The sequence below is a fragment of the Myotis brandtii genome, unplaced genomic scaffold, assembly GCF_000412655.1.
Source record: "Myotis brandtii unplaced genomic scaffold, ASM41265v1 scaffold424, whole genome shotgun sequence".
In the NCBI taxonomy this organism is placed as follows: domain Eukaryota; kingdom Metazoa; phylum Chordata; class Mammalia; order Chiroptera; family Vespertilionidae; genus Myotis; species Myotis brandtii.
Window position 1 is genome coordinate 1,635,208 of NW_005366245.1, and position 20,029 is coordinate 1,655,236.

At 37.8% G+C, this 20,029-nt stretch overlaps 1 protein-coding gene and 1 long non-coding RNA gene across 15 annotated transcripts in view; one reads left to right on the top strand and one right to left on the bottom strand.

Annotated features, from left to right (window-relative positions):
* The window catches only part of ARHGAP24 (Rho GTPase activating protein 24), a 523,018-nt gene that overhangs the window by 52,420 nt on the left and 450,569 nt on the right, over positions 1 to 20,029 (bottom strand). For 13 of the 14 annotated variants that reach the window (XM_014545980.1, XM_005874103.2, XM_014545976.1 and 10 more), the window contains one exon: positions 9,683 to 9,805. In XM_014545980.1, the coding sequence (XP_014401466.1) occupies positions 9,683 to 9,805 (123 nt within the window). Of the gene's footprint in view, positions 1 to 2,812; positions 3,957 to 9,682; positions 9,806 to 20,029 lie in introns of those variants that run through there. The other variant, XM_005874104.2, reaches the window with a different exon arrangement.
* Positions 12,568 to 20,029, top strand: part of LOC102264150 — a 76,798-nt gene continuing 69,336 nt past the window's right edge. The window contains exons 1-2 of the long non-coding RNA XR_314038.2: positions 12,568 to 12,621; positions 14,028 to 14,092. This is a non-coding gene — a long non-coding RNA (uncharacterized LOC102264150). The remainder of the gene's footprint in view (positions 12,622 to 14,027; positions 14,093 to 20,029) is intronic.

A 20,029-nucleotide genomic window follows, 5' to 3' on the forward strand; every position in this document is an offset into this window, starting at 1 on the left:
GAGGAAGAAAACACCGGAAAATGAATGATGACTTATCTCCAAGAACAGGGCAACTCAGGACAAAAACAAAACAAAACAAACAACAAGCTAAAGTTAGGGTTAAAAATTTACTTTAGTCTTTCCCATGATCACAATGACTTTAAACCAACCAGCCTATTACAACTAGAAATTAACACTAATATTCATGATCCCAAATGTTACCCACCCCCAGGGAATCAAAAGACTGGTTCTGCTTCGCATATTAGATATTAGTCTTAAGGAGGTAAAAAAAAAATAAAAAATCAAGAGAATAAAAACACATTGTAATCTTTATCTCACCGGAACATAAACACTGAGCACCCCTATCCCCAGCTTCCTGCCTATTAGGTGTTTGTTTTTCCTAGATTTTTAAAACCACTGGGAAACCTTTTCAGTGACCTGTATTAGTACCTAAACAAAGACAGAGAAAGATGACAAGGACAGAAGAGTCTGAAGAAAAAGGAACCCTGAGAAGGTAGTTACGGCTCACATAGCATGCAAGCTCCAATACCACCAGGGTGCTGGACACGTGGACTCAACGCCACACTTCATTCTGAGGGTGTTTCTTCTGTCCGCCTGCCCTTGACAACAGTCAAGAATATGCCCTAAATGTGGACCAGGAAAAGCAGACACGTCACCATTCTTACTTCTGGGCTCTCGGCCATGATTCCTGCCCTCTCCCTTTGGCTTTCACTGAAATGGCTTAAGCTGATGCTCTGCAACCGGCTTGGGAGAGGAACTCAGAAAACTAGGTCCACTTCTTGAACTACTTGAGTGCCCAGGAGATTAAACAAAGCACAAAGGAACCCTCTCTTCTTAAGGTGGCATGGCTTGGGAATCCAGGACTGAAAGAAAAGTTCGTTCTTTTCAGTGCCAGACCTTAAACAGCCCGTGCTGCTGGCTGCTGCTGACCTGAATGACTAGGGCAGCAGGAGACAGCAGGACAGCAGCCTGCACCCCTGCCCTCCAGGAACCCCACTGGGTCCCCGCTCCCTGTGCTCCTACAGCCAGTGGGCTGAGGGAGGCCCGTGTGCACTGACTGGCTCTGGAGAAAAGGAAAGAAAACTTCCAGCAGCTGAATGCTTCCCGCACCTCCTCTCCTTTATGCTCTGACAGAAACCAGAATGCAGCTCTGTAAATTAAAAATCTGTTAATCCTTGACTCAGATGCTGAGCATTCCTCAGATGACTGCGACTTTGCGGAGGGAAGGACAATGCTTTAAAAATAGCCCACAGAAGCTGGTCCCACTCCTGTGACTGCCTTTGCCAGCCCAGGGGAACCCCTTTGCAGGCTCTGCCTCCCCTCGCTGGTGTTTAGGAGAAAGGGAAGAAGGCGGAAGGGGCAGCCCTGTTAGCCAGGATGCTTGCAGATCTGCTATACTCCACTATTAAAGGAGAAAAGGTGATAAAGATAATAAAGACCTTGCTCTAGGCTTCAAAACTACATTAATTGTCCCCAGAACGTCTCATATTACAGACGAAGAGCAATAACCTGGAAACATAGACTGTCTCTGGTATTTGGATCAACCCGGTTTAGTGTCTGAGGTGAGGGAATTAGAAGAGCGAATGTCTTGCAAGCAATTAGTTTCTAGTCTTCACTTTCTATCATTGTCTGTTTCTCTCTTGGTGCTACAGTCTCACAGTAACCCTAATCTGTGCTCTATCACCCTATTCTGAAATCTCTATAATTCTCTAAAATGTGAGAGAATTGTCTTTATGGATGAGAGAGGAATAAAAATTAACACCTGAATTCCTTGCTGATAATATATGCTAATGATCCTAGCCAGATCTTAGCTGCTCAAAGGGTCAGACTCAGAAGGAACAAGGTTTAGTTTTAAAAAATTCCCACTATATTTTTCTTTATATAAGTGGTTTTTCTTAATTCTCTTTGTTGTTGTTGTTGGTGACTAAGTAGAGGGGGTTAATAGGTGGCAGATCAAAGAAAAAAGGGAGAAAGAATGACCTTGGATGTTACTCAGATCAGCTCCTGATTAAATTAGCTCTCTGTACAGGACATTAAAGTGATAATTACCTAGTTCCAATTTAGATAATCATTCCATTTATTATTCCCATTTTTAAGCAAAATAAAATGTTAAAATCTTTTGATACATCATCATTTTCTAAAAACATTCATTTTACCTATGCTGTGCTCTTTAACTCTCCCTTCATTCATTGCTTCAGAAATGCCTTAGTTTCCCCATGCCTTTTTTCTGATAGTTCCTAGCTTTGGCCCCTTCCAATGCCACCTCTTTGGGAAGTCAAGGTGACTTCTACTTCTAATCAGTGTTATTCAGTGTGGCTGAGAGCCTCTGGCAAAGGTCACAACAAGTAACCTGATTATTAACATTTTCTCAGCAGGGGAGGTGAGGCAGGTACAGGCGGTCAGAGCCAAACCGATATGATGGGAGAACAGACGGGATTTGAGAGGGACCCATTTCAATGGGTAGCAACATGGCTGCTTGATTTGGGTCTGGGAACAGCCCAAGGTGGTCGTGGCCCCTCCCATCAGGATGGTCAGCTCAGCCTGTTTACTTCTTCATCAGTCAGTCAATCACTCTAGAGCCCCACCATTCTGTAAGCCCCACCTACCCAGACTATTCGCAGGCAGTAATAAACAGATCAATCTGAACCTTGAAAAATCAGTCTAGACAAGCAAAGACGCACACAAATCACTTCTGCACAGTTCTAATCTCTTGGTTTCCAGACTCCCATTTTATCTGAGCATAAACTGACCTTAAAGCATCAGAGAACATATGCATACTTTTAAAAAGGACATTAACATATCATCTACCTACCTTTCCGAAAACTAAAACATCTTTTGATTCTTCTGTATGTAGTTTTAGGAATGAAAGGAGTTGACGCTAAGGCACCTGAGGGGCGCCCCCCCACATTTCGGTCTTCAGGCATCATACAGGCCCAAAGTTCTGACAGTCTCAGCTTCCTTTAAGACCTGCCTCGGTAGGATACCCCACAGCCACTCCTTCTCATGTTTGTTTATTTGTCAGGTCTTAAGTGCTGACTCCTACAACTCATAGGTTTTCATCCTCCAAGTCCTGAAACAGGGGTACGTTACCACCTCTCATTTACTTCTTTTTGGCACAAGAAAACACACTTCCTTTTCTCTTGCCTAATCCAGAGAGTTTTTAAGGATTTTCTTTTTTTTTAAAAATTTCTGCAGCCATTCCAAAATAGCACAGCAAAAAGAACCGCAGCAAGCAAGCTGCGCCTCCCATTCAGACAGCAGGATTTTTGTTTTTTTTATTAAGAACTGTCTTCTCAGCTGGAACTGGGGGCACTGAGATTCTTCGGGAAAGGTCAGCAAATAGCCATGTGCAAGGGGACAGAGCAACAGTGACAAACAGGACCCTGAGGAATGCGTCAGGGCCGTCCTTGCTGGCTCCTTTCCTCTGAGCAACAGGGGAGGCAAATAATGGCACCTTCTCCAGAACGCACTTCAGTGCGTGACGGATTCTTTCCAAAGGGCCCCCCTGTCCCTTTTAGAGCACCCCTCATCCTCGGACGCTCTCCGCAGGCTTCTCCTCCCTTTTCCCTTCCGTCTTCAAACTCCGGGGGCTCCCGAGGGAATCGCCACGTCAGAACAGTCAAGTGCCCATTCCTGGAGACGCCTTGGGTCCTCGGAAGAGGCAGCCAGCGCTGCAGGGAGCCTCTCCCCTCCTCCGCGCCCGCTCCCTTTTCTCAATGAGAGCTGGGCGGGAGCTGGCAGGGCTGCGGCTGCCTCGTCACCACTGCTGTGGCTGCTGCTGCCTTCAGTGCCCACTGGTCACATGCAGCAGGTGCAGTCACAACAGTGTGCGGGAGGAGGGGGCGGCCACCCCGCGGTGTGAACCCCTTTTTTCTTCCTTTGACTTTGAGTTGACTTCCTGGCGCTTGTCTGTGCTGCACCTTTCCAGCCGGCTGGCTGCATCATTCCCTCCAGAGATCCAACAGCACCGAGCCACCCCCAAGTGGGCAACACGTTTGCCTCTTCCTTCCTGTATCTATTCTCTTCCTGTACAAGGTTTTTAAAAAGCATGCTTTGCAGTTCAATCTACGTGTGAGTGCTGATTTAAATGTTCCAGTCATTAAAACATGTGATGTGTATGTATTTGTCTGTGAAAGAGAAAATATCCTAAATCTAGTGACAAAAAACCTGCAGGTATAACCACAAAACAACTCCATTCATATGCATGCACATTTATGTATAAATATATTTCTCTGGTTATGGTTTGAAAACCAATCCTGTTTTCAACTTTCTCCCCTGCTCTTGTAGGCACCCTCTGCACCCAGCCGCCAGGTCTACCAACCCTCTCCGTCCCACTCACTGAGCAATTGACTCCTGGGTTAATCATTCATCCACCTGGCTATTCCAGGTGCAGATTTGGAATGCCAGTGCTTTAACCCCAGCTGACCCCCAGGCCTCTGTGTTCCTTCCTAGCCATTCAGCGGGAGCTTTCCAAAATTGTGAGGACTCCTAATGAGACACTCCCTTCAGAAAAATCATTACTCCAGGCCCAGGTAGGAATAGTTTGTCACTGAAGGGATCATTCTCAGTTATTCATGCCCTATGGTTCAAACATAGTTCTCAGCTCTGTGTCACAGCATGCGGCTAGGAAAATAGGAAGTCACAGAGTAAAGCTCAGTACTACCAAGCCAGTGGCTGGGCTGGGCTGGGCTGGGCTGGGAGGCGCCCTGGGCCAGGGAACACTTCGCTGACCTCAGCACTGGCAGGAGAGAACATGTGGAATCACAGGACTGGAGCTGGAGTGAATCCTAGTAAAAACAGTGTCATCCAATTTTCTTATTTCACAAATGAGGAAACTAAAGGTGAGGGGGTCACTTATTCAAGACCACACAACCGGTCTGTGACAGAGGCCAGACCACAGTGCCTCTTAATTAACCCCTGCTTGCCCACACGCCAATGATTCTTTATGAGGATTATTCACATTCAGCAGTTTTACTGCCTTGATGGGTCTCTGACTCAACTCTTTTCATAAGATACAGACATATACAGGAAGCGCCTGGATTCATTAGTAAAGTTAGGCTAATCACGCAGATCTCACTCCGCAGACCCTGGGTGAGGCATTTCCATATACCCTGCTTCCAAAACATTTGAAAAGAAACCCAGTGTAAAACAAAAATAAATAAACAAACCCCCTAAACTTTTCCATAGCTAAATCAATGTCTTGACATTCCAACTTTGGGATTTGATTGTCAGGCAGAAATGATGTGCCTGCCAGTTAGCATTGCTAACAGGCCATCACAGTTTCTGGGAGATTGCTAGCAGATCTCACAAAGTTGAGGCATCTACATTCAATACCAAACTTGGTTATCAGGCTAGGTTGCTCAGAGAGGAGGTCTACTTTACCCATTCCACTAGTTCTCTTTCCCCACCTGGTTAGTTGTTGTCTAAATTGTCCTTATTTAACAAAAAGGAAAGCTCTACATTTTATGATTTTCACTTCACAGTTTTTAATTTCTAGAGATTCAAAGCTAGGTAAGCTCCTCAGGTTTCTCCTCTATTTTAATCAAATGTCTATTATTGGAGTGGTAAGGAAGGGAATATTTTACATGTATATGCAACCTGAACAAGGATAAGCTTAGGTGCCTCATGAAAAACATTAACTTTTTAAAAATGCAGTTTGTGAAACTGCAATACAGTCAATAAAATGCCCTCTCTGTAATAGACATTTAAAATATATCCAAAGGTAGTATACAAAAATCGATAAACCAGGGAGACATGTCACCTTCCAAATGCCATTTAATCAATGACAACACCAATCTTTGAGTGGTGGGAAGGAGGTTGGAAGTCATAGAGGTCTTCATTTAGGATCAACAGGGCCATAGGTTCCATACAAAGACAGGAGGGGAAATGTATTCTCTTATGTAAGGTATTCATGGCAAAACCCTTTAAAAGAGCTTTATTGAATTATCATTCACATATCATAGATTTTCCCATTTAAAGTTCACAATTAGATGGCTCTTAATATACTCTCAAAGATATATGAAACCATCATCACAGTTAATTTTAGAAAATGTCATTACCTCCAGAAAAGATCTCATATCTTTGGCTATTTTCCCTCTATCACCCTCTTATTCTCCCATCCCAGCCCTAAGCAACCACTAATCTATTTTCTCTCTCTATACTTAGATTTCCCAGTTCTATACGTAACATGAATGAAATAATGTGATATGTGGTCTTTTGCACCTGGCTTCCTTCACTTAGCATCATAGTGTTTTCAAGGTTCCTTCATGTTGTAGCAAGTGTCAGTACCTCATTCTGGCTGAATGATAATCTATTCCATGGATGCTAGTACATTTTGATTGTCTATTGTCCACTGATGAACATCTGAGTGTTTTCACTTTTTGGCTATTAGGAATAATGCTGCTCTAACTATTCATGTACAAGTTTCTGAAGGACATATGTTTTCATTTCTCCTGAGAGAAATAAAATGTTGGGTCCTATTGTAACTATGTTGAATCATTTGAGGAATTGACAGACTTTTTCAAAGCAGCTGCATGATTTGACAGGTCCATCAGCAATGTAGGAGGGTTTTGATTTCTACACATCCTTGCCAATACTTATTATCAGACTTTTGGATTCTAGCAATCATAGTGGGTGTGAAGTGGTATACCATGGTGGTTTAGACTTGCAGTTCCCTGATGATTAATAACTGCATACCACCTTTGGATTGAGCATCTTTTCATGTGCTTATTGATCATTTGTATATTTTTCTTGGAGAAATGTTTATTTAGATTCTTTGTCCATTTTTAATTGAGTCAAATTAGGTCCAAAACTTGATTTGTCTTTATTATTGAGTTATAAATGTTCATTATATATTTTGGATACAATGTATAATTTGCAAATACTCCCATTCTATGGGTTCTTTTTGCATTTTCTTTTTTAAAAATATATTTTTATTGATTTCGGAGAGGGAGGGAGAGAGAGAAACATATCAATGATGAGAGAGAATCATTAATCTGCTGCCTCCTGCACACCCCCTACTGGGGATCGAGCCCACAACCTGGGCATGTGCTCTTGACTGGAATCAAACCTGGGACTCTTCAATCTGCAGGTTGACACTCTACTGAGCCAAACCAGCTAGGGCTTTTTTCATTTTCATGATGGTGTCAATTCAGGTATTTTTGGAAAACTCTATTCATTCGAATCATCACACTTAAAAAAAATACTTTTGCTTTTAATATAATGAAGAATATACTATCAATGAAGCATGGACTTGTAATTGTGTTTTTGTTGTTGGGTTGTTGTTGTTGTTGTTTTTCTCCCACAGTAGAAGTAAGAGATCACACTACTGGGATTATAAGCAGGAGGAAGCTCACAAGTCAGGAGACCTGGGTTTTCTTCCTGGTTCTGTTACTCCCAGAATGCCACTTATCAAATTAGTCCTCTACCCAAGGTCTTAATGACCTAAGCCATAAAATGTGGGGTTGAACTAAAACAGTGGTTCTAAAATATTCTTACTGAGGGGGAAACTTATTTTCAATTAAATGTTAAGTGAAGCCCTAATATGTAAAATAAGTGGATTTTCAGTTATATAAATTTATTATTTGAAACTCAAATTTATAATATTTCTGTATAATTCAGTCAATGAGCACAGGGGGATGATACTGATGCAAACATTTGAGACCCATGAATATGGGTGGCAGTTGGAATCTTCTATCACTGTCAATATTTAGTTCAGTTCTATACTCTGTCTTAACTTTAGAAAATTCCTATGTTTAGATAAATCACAAAGGATTTCTTGCAAATTGAATGAGTGCTTTAAAAGTTTGCTTTGCAATCTCATGATACTCTTCAATTAAACAAAGAGGGCAGAAGATTTATTTTTTTTTGGTGCATTGTTTCTGTGATAAGTACTCTATGCCAAAATATCTCTCTTGAAAAGTAAATTTGAATCAAGCATTCATAGAATAAAGTATATAAGCCAATCATCTACTAGAATATACCTTCCAGGTTCATAAATTTGAAGATTCATTTATAGCTTTTGCCCAGTCCCATTGGGATCATTTCTGATACTCTTGGGCTGATAGGACCTCTTATGGTCACTGATTTGGCGAAGCTTGCTGAATCGCATTCATTTTTCTTGAGAAAAGGACAGACAGAAGAAGAGGAAAGGGAGAAAACAGCACAATTGATGGAAATAATCCCTCATCTCAACAAAAATACCTCCTTCAGCAGATATGAAGGATTCTCCTGAACTAAGACACTCAGAAATCTCATAACAGAGGGTCTCCTGTTTTGAAGGTAGACACATTCTCAGGCTCCCCACAAACCCATAGCCCTGGAGGTACCAGCATACCGCCAGTAGTGAAGTATGGATTTCACATGGATAGTCATGTGAAGATTCTCTGATAAGGCACTGGGGTAGGGATCTCAGCCTCATACTCCTTTTTGAATGTTTTTCATAGTGGCTTTGCTCACCAGACATTTTAGTATATGAATAGGGTGGCCATATAAGTTGTCACCCAAACTGAGACACTGTGAGAGTGAGAGGTAATACTATCAATCATTAGCCTGAGACAACAGTTGTAAACCAGGCTGTTGCCAGGCAAACTGGGGTGAAGGGTCATCCTGGTTAGGAACCAGGTTCTCCCCAACAGAAGACAGTGCTAAAGAACAAACAATTGTCAGATACGTATCACCAATCTGGCAAAATATCAATATGTCTTCAATGAATCTTTACTAGTTTAACCTCAACCTAACTTTTTAATTTTTAAATGAAGCTTTTGAAATTTTTTAAAAATGTAAAGTGGTTAGTCAACCTAAGGAGCCTCTGATATGTTAAAGGGAAAAAAATCACTTCTGAATGCAGGGTGCTGACAATACGTAAGGGAATATAAAACAAATATGGAAACTGTAATGGTTTTACTAAATATGAATTATTTAATACAATTTGTTTAAACAACAGCAATATAAAATAATTAGTCTGTACATTCTTGGAAACACGTGTTGATTATAAATGAATATTTTGGGGTTCTTATTTTATTGGTTCCATTTACTGAATGTTTAAATTATTTTTCTGTCCATATTATTCTATTTTATATTCCTTGACAGACGAAGATCATTTCTGTCACCATTTCTTTCTCCTTTTAGTTCTATTCATAGCACCATTTTATTTATTCTTCATATGGTAAACTCTCAACCCTGTATTAACTAAAATTTTTTTACAAACTTATTATCAAATCCACAAACACTTCCCTGATTACAAAGCATTGTTTTTATCCCCATATTCATCAGGTTTTCATTCAAAGCTTTGCCATTTCTTTGTTATGTTATTGAACATCTGGCGGTTTGGGATCTCTTCTAAAGCTACTAGTCATTTTTTTTTTTTGCCTCATATCTACATGTTCTTAACTAATCTACTTTGATGGTATCAGTCTCATAACTATTTATTGTTAGTGAACATAAAAATATAATCCCTCTTTATAATTCAAGATATTCATGGAAGGTTGGTTATTAGTGATATTGCCTCAATGAAACTTCCAGTAGTTACTTAGATATGGGTTTAGCCATAACAGAATAGTTTACTATTTATTTTAACATTTAACTTTTTGAAAATAGGAGATAATAGTCATATTAGCTGGAGGAAAGGATGGACAGGTTTGGTCTACTTCTCCGTTTTTCCATGACTTAAAAATATACTCACCTCCTCCAAAAGGGCCCCATATGACGCGGCGGATGGACTTCACCCAGTCTTCCATATCATGCTGGGTGCCCGCCATGAGGAGGTAGCTCTCATGATTTGCTGTCATCCGTTCTCGATCGCCTCCTGTAAGAAGACAGTCACACATGAGAGTGTGCACAGCCAAAGATTCCCACCAGCAGCCGCCTAGGGAGTTCCTGACACACAGACTGTGCCTAAGGCAGCCAGCACTACGTTCTACCCAATGAATTGGAAATATTTACCATGATTTCAGCATGGGGAAAAAAAAAACCCGCTTAAAAAGGAAAGACTCTTATGTTTCCAGGGGAAAGCTGGAAAATAAATGCCATTCTCCAAACAAAGCCTGCCTTTTTGTCCTAGCAACAACCCATAGGCCTGCCTTAACTCATCAGCCGGTCTATGCACATTGCACTGCTGAATAGGGAGAAACAGCAAAAGCAAAATGAAAGATGGAAACGTGATCTGCAGAGCCTGGGATTTTGTCTGAAGAAAGTGCATGCACAGCGAGGCCACCAACACCTCATGGGTGAGCTGGGGAGTTCTAGGAAAGCAAAAGAGCCACATGAAAAACTTTTGACCCCGAGGTCCCCCTCTATCACTCTGTCCTGGCAGGAAAGCCTTCCCCCGAGATCATACCTCCAGGAGGGCAAAGAGGAGAGAAGATACAATGCTGGCCAGTCACAAGGCCAAACCAGTGCCCCCACCCCTATGGGCCTCACACTGAAGAGTGAGATGTAGGAAACCCCAGTGGTGCCTCCATGCAAAAGGTTGGTGGATTGATCATTTAATTTTCACTAAGTGTTGCAAAATGTGCAGCCTTGAGTTGAATCAATTCGTGTCCAAGTGCTTTGTTTTGTTAAGACTGCTGCTGTTTGTTTGTATTAAGATGCATCTCTATTCCTTTATGAGGAGCTTGCAGACTTCAATTTACAACACTGCCTTTTCTTTCACATCCAGTCTATTGCCCACATAGCTCTGAAAGCGACAGGCATTTGAGTTTGTGACCTCTGAATTCTATACAAATGCCCTAGGTTGAGAAATACAAGTATTTTACCACTGCTTCAAATTTATAGAACAAGTGAAAGGTTAGAGAAGTGAAATAACCTTAAGCCAACCAAAGAAACAACTATATTGGTATTTTACATTTTAATACTACTGGGTGGAAATGGGGGAGGTACCAAGGGACATATCAAATAGGTTTCCTAATATCTACAGATCTCTGGAATAAACAAGACTAGCCATCTCATATTTTAAAGAACATCTCACTATTAGGGAAACAATGACACTCTTATACCTTTAGGTGTATGCTAGGTCAACCATCACTTTAAACAACTTTTATCTGAAAAAGCATAGGTTCAGGAATTAAAAAAATAAAAACCTCCTAACCCTAGCCTAGTAGCTCAGTTGGTTAGAATGTCATCCCCATACACCAAGGTTGTGGGTTCAATCCCCAATCAGGGCCCATACAAGAATCAACTAATGAAAGCATAAATAAGTGGAACAACAAATCGATCTCTCTCTCTTTATTCCTCTCTCTCTCTCTCAAATCAATACACAGTAAAAAATTTTTAAAAAAGAAAGAAAACCCTGCTGAAATTGTAATTCTATCTTATATTAGCTTTTTGCCTTCTGGGAAATTATATAATTTCTGGAAACTCTCTATTTTGAAATAATAATCCCTATATAATAAACTTTCATGAGAATTAAATGCAATAAAGTAAAAATACCAGCACTATGTTAAGCTAAAAGAGAAATTCTGTAAATATTAATTCGGTCTCATTTTACTGTCTCTTATCCCTAAAAATGCTAAAAGGACATATTACACTTAATTTGAACTGAGAGATATTATGTCTAGTAAGTGCTTGAGAACAATTTGTCAATAGTACACATATCCAGGGATTTTTAAAAGGCTACCTCTCTTTGATACATAACAATACACATAAATTGTGTCCTGTATATGTGTGTAACTATGCCATACATTAGTATGCATATTCATGGTTGTATGCCACAGAAAGCGGCAGAAAAAACTGAATGACAAAAAAAGGTGCATCATTTAGCATGGCACAGAACTATAGATTTAGTTTGCATTCTGATCCACTTACACTACAGCACTGGGCCAAAAAAAAAATTACCATTTGAAGTGAGAATATTTTAATTATTCTCTTTGCCAGAAGGATGGTTGGCAATTCAATTTGGACAGCAATATCCTGCTGTGTCACTCCCGGCCCAGGCAGAAGCAGCCTGGTAATGAGAGTGAGTGACAGCGGCTGCAGTGTTTCTGCCTGAAAGCAGAGAGAAAAGGAGAATGATGAGCACAACTGGCCATTATCCCCTGACTTTTCATGTGATTCTCTGTCTCTGAGGGTGGTGCTGTGTGTCTCACCCTAAAGCTCATTTAGACTGCCAATCACAGGTATGACAGCCCATCTGTGCATTTCACTCATGGATATAGAGCTTCAAGCCTTAGCGTATTAGCAAGAGAGGGGGAAAGACTAAGGAAGAAAGTCTTAGTCTCAGTGAGAATGCAGACTCATTGGTAAGAATGCGATGAAAACAACTGGAGACATTTATGTAGATATAAACTAGATATTCTGTACTAAAAATATGTGATTTCTAACTGGAGATGCTATCTGTTCTAATTCACAACCCTTCAGTTCTAAAGGCCTGCTTCTGGTACTGCACCTCACAATGGAAGGGGCTCAAAAACAACTTATTAAATACATGGTTAAATAAATGAATAAACTCAATATTGACTTCCAACCATGTGAATCAAGTTTTACTCTTGGTTAATCCTTTATGGGGATTAATGATCCATTTAACCATTGTGAATCTCAAATTCTTTCCAAAGGTAAAGTTTTAAAAAGCAGCTTTGAGATTTATCCCTGGAGGGAGTGTCATTGTCATCTTCAATCCACATACATGTATGTATCTGTATGTTTATGTCTATATTATAGCCATTATACACTCTCCATTCTTAAATTCTGCTTCAACATAAATTCCTATGTAGTTTTATTTTTAATACTGCTTTCTATGAAAGTGGATTGTACACATTTTAAAGGACACAATGTATTGGTAAATTATATATAACTTTTAGATATTAACTCAGATTGGTAGCAATGCTTTGGTGATAATATTAATACTTCAAGCATTTGTGATTTGAAGTTAACTAAGTAGGTTACACCATTTAATTTTACTTGTTTATGTATGTAATTGAAAGGATTTGTACATTTCATTGGGATCTTCTGTATATTTGGATTAGATATAAAATTTTCTTTCCCAGAAAGAAAACATATTTTCTGAAATAAAATAAATAATTGACAGGTTTGATTTTGCAAAAATTTAAATAAGATTAAGAAAAGTTTCATGAATTTAATAGACTAAGAAAAAGTTTAATCTAATATTAAAAGTCAGGCTAAAGAAAATTACATTAAAATAAAAGCACAGTTAATTAAAAACGGGAATACAAATATCCATTAATTATATGAATAATTACAAAATAATATTTTAAAAATAGCTTTTGATAAACAACTTTGCAAATAATTTATTATTATTATTTGTTTTACTCCTCACCCATGGATATGTTTTAATTGATTTTTAGAGAGAGAAGAAAGGGGAAAGAGAGAGAAACATCGATGTGAGAAACATCGAACCTAAACCCTAGGTATATACCTTGACCAGAAATCAAACCTGTAACCATTTGGTGCATGGGACAATGCTCCAACCAACTGAGACATTGGACCATGGATGCAAATACTTTTTTAAATTTTTAAGAGAAGTATTGGAAATGGTGTTCCAACATATACATACTCATAGTTTATAGGAGTATGAATAATATTCCTTATAATGCAGTCACTAAATTAGGGTTTTAAAGAATATTTGTTAATATGAGTTTTTATTACACAAAAGGAAGTATACAAACTTTATATATATTATCTCAATTTCCATATAAGTAGACAGCAGATAAATAAGATACTAGATTGAAATACACAATAATGTTAACAATGGTTATCTCTAAATGTTAGGATTAGAAAAAATTTTTTCTCTTCTTTTGTTCTTTTCTACATTTTCCAGATATTTACCCATTTGTTGTTACATAATACAGGTGTTTTTTTCAGATGTTCTACCATATATTATTTTATTATCATAAAAAATTATTGAAAAGAACAAATGATAGGAATCATATAGTCAAGAAAGCACTAATAAAAAAAGCCAACATGAGCTGAAGATAATTATCATTACCCTCACTGAGTGTTGCCTAAGCTGGCTCACTGTGAACTCTCACTAATTTTCCTCTAACCTTCTCCCTCTCTCCCCCACGCTGACCCAGAGCATTTCCCCAAGGGAAGGTTTGGGACAAGAGACCAGTGTTGCTCAAAGTGCAGAAGACACCAGGTAACTGGGACCTCCTCAGTACAAAGGGGGCTGCTACTATTATGTGTATTACCTTTCTTAAAAAAATATCTAAATAAATATTTTACTGAATTTATTGTGTGGAAATTTCCAAAAAAATAGTCACCAAAACAGGTTTGTTCTTTTTTTTTCTATGAAAATAATTATTGTAAATTGTCAAAATTATGAACTACAAAGCCAAACAATTACTTAGAAGTGATGTATTTATATGAGTGTCATCTTGAGTAAACAAACCTTTAAAGAGATACAGAGAATTACTTGTTTGTATTTGAATTTTAAAACAACTTGCTCCAGGGAAACTGTGGTCATAGGCATTTGGGTTAGTTTCCAAACAGTTCATGAACAGACCTGAGGACCTTTCAGCGAATACCTCTGATACTGTTAATAATTTCAAGGGTGAACTGTTTCCTCATTCCCAGGTACAAATCAGGTTAAACCAGACCTATTATACTCTGTTTTATTATAGTTAAGAGAAAACTATTTTAATGTTCTAAGTTGGGTTATTAAATTTCACTCATACAATTGCAAAGTCTTTTTTTTTTAATTTAAGCATTACTTTTCTCAAAACTTAGTTTAGGTCTTTATTGGTAGTAGAACTCTAATGATAAATTGCAAGATATAAAGTAAATTCTGAAGCATATCAGTGGAAAATTACTGAGATGGAAAAATACAACTTTTCTTTTATGGAAACTGATACTTGGAAAACAATCAGTTACATGAAATTATAAGCTTCTATGGATAGTATCACTTCTTAATAAATAATAACAATCAAAATAATAAAACAGCACATAAGTTATAAAATAAGGGCAGAGAAAAATGGGTGTCACATTCAATATCATATTTAGTTTTTTCATATTGTTTTGGGTATTATAGAGATATTATTATTTGAAAATTAAGAATGTTGGTGTGTTTTCCCAATTAAAATTTTTCCAAGTATGTCTTCCTCAAAGGTTAATTTCAAAAATATCAGAAGGGCAAAATTTCAGTATAATCGAGTTATAATCCATAATCCAATGCAGAAAAGTTGCATTACTCTAAAATTAGATTTTTGAATATTTTAAAATCCCTAAACTAGAATATGAGAATTAAGAGCCCAGTGGCATTAATAATTGTTCTGTTTGTATTTTGTAGTCAGTACCACACACTAAACCAATTACTAAATATTATTTTGCATTATAATAAAATTAGTGCTACATTTTAATTTCATGTGTACTTTATAATACTGTTTTACAGATTTCTTATAACCCCATAGTAGTTCATAATCTCTTTGTAAGAAGAAATCATACTATAATATATAGCTAACTTATGTTTAAGGTAAAAATAGCTATATAAATGTTACATTTATACATATATATAAATGCACACTTGTTAACCAGTTATAGATTGATGAGCACTTATTAATTATGATAGATTTCTAATAATTAAATTTAGAAATAATTTGGTTTTTGGAAATCTATCTAGTTGTCTACAGACAGAGAAAGCACTGAACTAAAAATTCTATACTATACTAGTTATTTCTGATTGCCTTGCCTCAAACTTCACTATAAAAAAATCCAAAGATGTGAGCAAAAGTGCTTCCTGGATCAAATTACAAAAATATATACGTGCTTATAAAGAAATACTGAAAAATTACTAAATTGGAACAATGAAACCAGATTCTTCAAGTTCAAATTAGTCATTGACTAGCTGTGAGATCCCTCATCTTTAATTGAGGGTAACAACATCACCTGTCTCATAGCTTTATTGTGAATCAATTGAATGAAAAATTACCACAAAATATGTTGAATTGTACTTGGAACATAGGATGCTCTGCTCAGATTATTATTGACATGCATAATAATGTTAACCCCCTAAATTTTTAATATAGTAAATATTTGTCATTTGAAGTCTTTAAAATGCAGGAAGATAGCTTACCTTTGGGCAAATATTCTGAATATATTTGTAAAGAAAAACCCTTTTATAGGAAAGTAATTATTATTTATTTTTAAAGTAAATATTGATTTTCATATTGGTCATGTTTTTAAAAGCATAATTGTGATATACTTACTTATAAATGATTAACAAAATCTTTAAGACCTTGATAGAATCCTGTAAAATAAAAGGGTAATATGCAAATTGGCCCTAACGGCAGAAAGACTGGGAACGACTGTTCGCTAGGATGCACGCTGACCACCTGGGGCCAGATGCTCAATGCAGGAGCTGCCCCTTAGTGGTCAGTGTGCTCCCACAGGGGGAGCGCTGCTCAGCCAGAAGCTGGCTCATGGCTGGCCAGCGCAGCGGTGGTGGCGGGAGTCTCTCCTGCCTCTGCGGCCACGCTAAGGATGTCCAACTAACAGCTTAGGCCTGCTCCCTGCAGGGCTCCCTGGCTGCCAGAGGGATGTCTGACTGCCAGCTTAGGCCCGATTCCCGGGGGAGCAGGCATAAGCCGGCAGGTGGACATCCCCCGAGGGCTCCTGGACTGCAAGAGGGTGCAGGCTGGGCTGAGGGACCCGCCCCCCCACCATGAGTGCATGAATTTTCATGCACCGGGCCTCTAGTAGTTTATATTTCCACTAATTTTTCACATTTCTTGGACTTATTCTTTCAAAAAAAACTATTTGGCAGAGCACAATTACTATAAAGATGATATAATTTATTACATTTTAGGTATTTGTTTTCCATATTGCACTGGGCCATCAATAAGATCTCAATTTAAGTACTACAATATATTTTGATTTTCACTTATGTCAGAGACTCAGAATCTAGTCACTTCCTTTTCAGCATCTTATTAAATTCTGATTAAAATTCCCAAGAAATAAAAGAAAAAACATTTTCTTGGCAGAGCAAAGGTATCTAGAATTTAAGTCCTCTTCTAATTGATCTTGGCTTAGTTTGGGAGATCAATGAATTCAAAATTTTATCTGATTGCTATAGAAGTCAGACAGGTAGAATAAGTTACCTGTAGAGTCAGATCAGTTTAGTCCAACAAAGATGATACAGACTGGTGAGCCAAGGGAAAGCAAGTCCCAATGCAATAATTTACAACTTGTAATATATGGAATACCATCCATAGTCAAAGAAACAAGGCAGAGTTTGCTGACTTGGACAAATCAAAAATCAAAAGCATTTTTTCTATGAGGAGGTACCTTACTACAAATGATGACTTAAATAATGAGAAATATTAGAAAATTTGGGGTTATTTTTTGATATATTGAAATTTATACTTCCCATGACTATGCCAGTAAACCCTCTATTGCAGTGTTTCTCAAAGTGTGATGCAACTCTAGTCTACATGTCTAGGAAGATAGGAAGCATCTGAGAACTTGTTAAAACTACAAATGCTTGGGCCCAAGCCCAAACCAACCAAATCAGAAACTGGTGGTGAGACCCAGCAATCTGTTCTTTAAAATGCCTGCTATAGGATTCTGATGCAAGCATAAAGTTTGAGAACCACCCTTGTAAGAGAATTTGCTCTAATAGGCAGAGGCTATACATTTTAGAATCCATGTATTTCAGCTACATTCATCCTATTAGCTTGTATCCATGTTTTATTCTTTCAGTCATAGCCAGCCAGCCAGCCAGAAAGTACTAACTTTTAAAGCTAGGGATCATATAACTTATCTAATTGCTTATTTGCATTGTAAATGATTAACACTCTGCAACTAGTTTTGCAAGGACATGTCATTCAAGTTGGGATTATGGAGTCTAGCAAATTTGTGGGCCTCATGCATTAAAGATACCATACTTAATCAGAGCAAACATTTCTTTTTGTATTTAAATACAGTGTCAATATACGTCTTCCCCTGACACCCAGAGTTTGATGAGTGAAATAGAACACTAAATTTGGGGAGACATGCCACTCTTGAAGATCTAGATTAGAATGCTGAAATCTATTTTAAAAATCTCCTAGTATCCCACTCCTCTTATTGTTTTTGAATAGTACAAACTTGAAAGATTAGTGATAATATCAGTTGACACTGCAGGGTGATTTACATTTTACAAATTACTTTTATATTCCTTTATTCATTTGGTTTTACAATAACCCTGGGACGTAAAGCAGAGCACTCATTCATTTATCCCACACATATTTACTGAGCACCTGTATCGTGCCAGTTATTATTCTAGCTTCTCAGGATATAGCAGTGAACAAAACAAAGGCTGGAGTTTAGAAGTGAGGTCTGGATGGCAGATACAGTCATCAAGGTGATAGTATTTTAAAACATGAACTTGGATGGGGTCTCTTGGGAATACTGTAGCAAGATAAAGTTCAAGTGAACTCCAACATTTATAGACTGAGAAGAGGAATCAGCAAAATAAGTTGAGAAGATGCAGCCAGAAAGGTAGGAAGAGAAACGAGAAAGGCTGGGTGAAGAAGGTGATCAGGTGAGTCAAATGCTGTTGAGAAGTTAAATAAAGTGAGAACTGAGTACTGACTACTAGATTAGGGAAACAGAGATTATTGGATTAGGCAACATGGAGATTATTGGTGACCTTGAAAGACTGACCAGACTAACACAGAAAACAGAAAGAGCCAATATCAACAACCCCTCTAGGCATTTTAATGTAGAGAGGAGCAGTGGATGGCTCTCAGAGTCATGGGGACAAAGGTGTTTAAGATGAGAAATATCACAGAATGTTATATGCTTATGAATTATTCACTGGAGAGGAAAAAAATGTAGAAGAGATGAGGTGTAAAGATTCATTCACATTTCTTTAATAAAGCTATGCTCACAATCCCTCATGCTCTTCGGAATCTTTAGTAAAATCTGGCAATTAACATAATTGATTTCTGCCAAAAGTTTGTTAACAGTTTGTTAAAAATATGTAAAACATCTAGGAGATATTGAAAACAAAAGAACTAGTACTGAGCAGCTCGTAAGTTTCTTCACAGGTCTGCCTGGGGGCAAAATAAGGAATGGTGTTAAATTCATAAATCATTTTTCAAAACTAAATTTTTTTATATTAATTTGGACACAATTTTTAATATTTGTGCAATAGGAGATTTTTGGCAACTTAATTTAATTGGGACAATATTATTATACAATATTAGTTTTATTTGTCACAGTGTTAATTATCTAACTTTACACAGCAGCAGTTTTATAGAATGTCTTGGTATATACAAAATAACCTAAAATTTAAAATAAAATACTATGATTGATTGTAATTAAATTATCCCAACCAAGAAATGGCAACTAGTAATTATTCTAATAATATAAAATTTTGAAAAAGTCTTTGATTCAGTTTGAATTTTGTTCTCTTAAGCAATTAAAATTAACTTGGCAATTAGAACACTTCACTGTCCATTGTACTTTAACTCTCACAGTTCATGATTTTCTGGGTGTTGTGAGCTCTAGTGTGCATGTTTGGGAGGGTTAGACATAAAATTTGTCTTACGGGTCTGAAATTTGAACTCAGCCCTTCAGGTAAAAGTGCACTGCTTCACCGAGCACACAATTGTACAATGTGTCAAAACCCCAACACTTTCAAAAACATTGGTGTTTCAGGAATATTTTTAATTCCACTAAAAAGGATACTTGTGAATTTCCCTAATTTGCTTGATATAAACACATTACACACTAATTCTATGATTTCCTCAAGTGTAGCCATTTCCTCAATCAGTGTTGAAAAGAGTCTCTATGTTCATTCTGCTAATTCCTTAACCTATGTCTGGAGTTAGGGGACAATGGTATGTAAGATGAGAAGTATTATAGAATGTTGTATACTTATGGGGATTATTCACTGGAGAAGGAAAACTTAATTGTCTCATTCTATTTACAAATAATTCCAAGAACCTACAAAAGGAGTCAGGGCCACAAGGTCACATGTTGTTCACATGAAGTTCCTATAAAGAATACTACTCCATATCTGCTTCCTAATCCAAGCCCTTGTATATTAAGTTAGAAAGGTTAACACTGTCAGAAGGACTGAGTAGACTTTCCC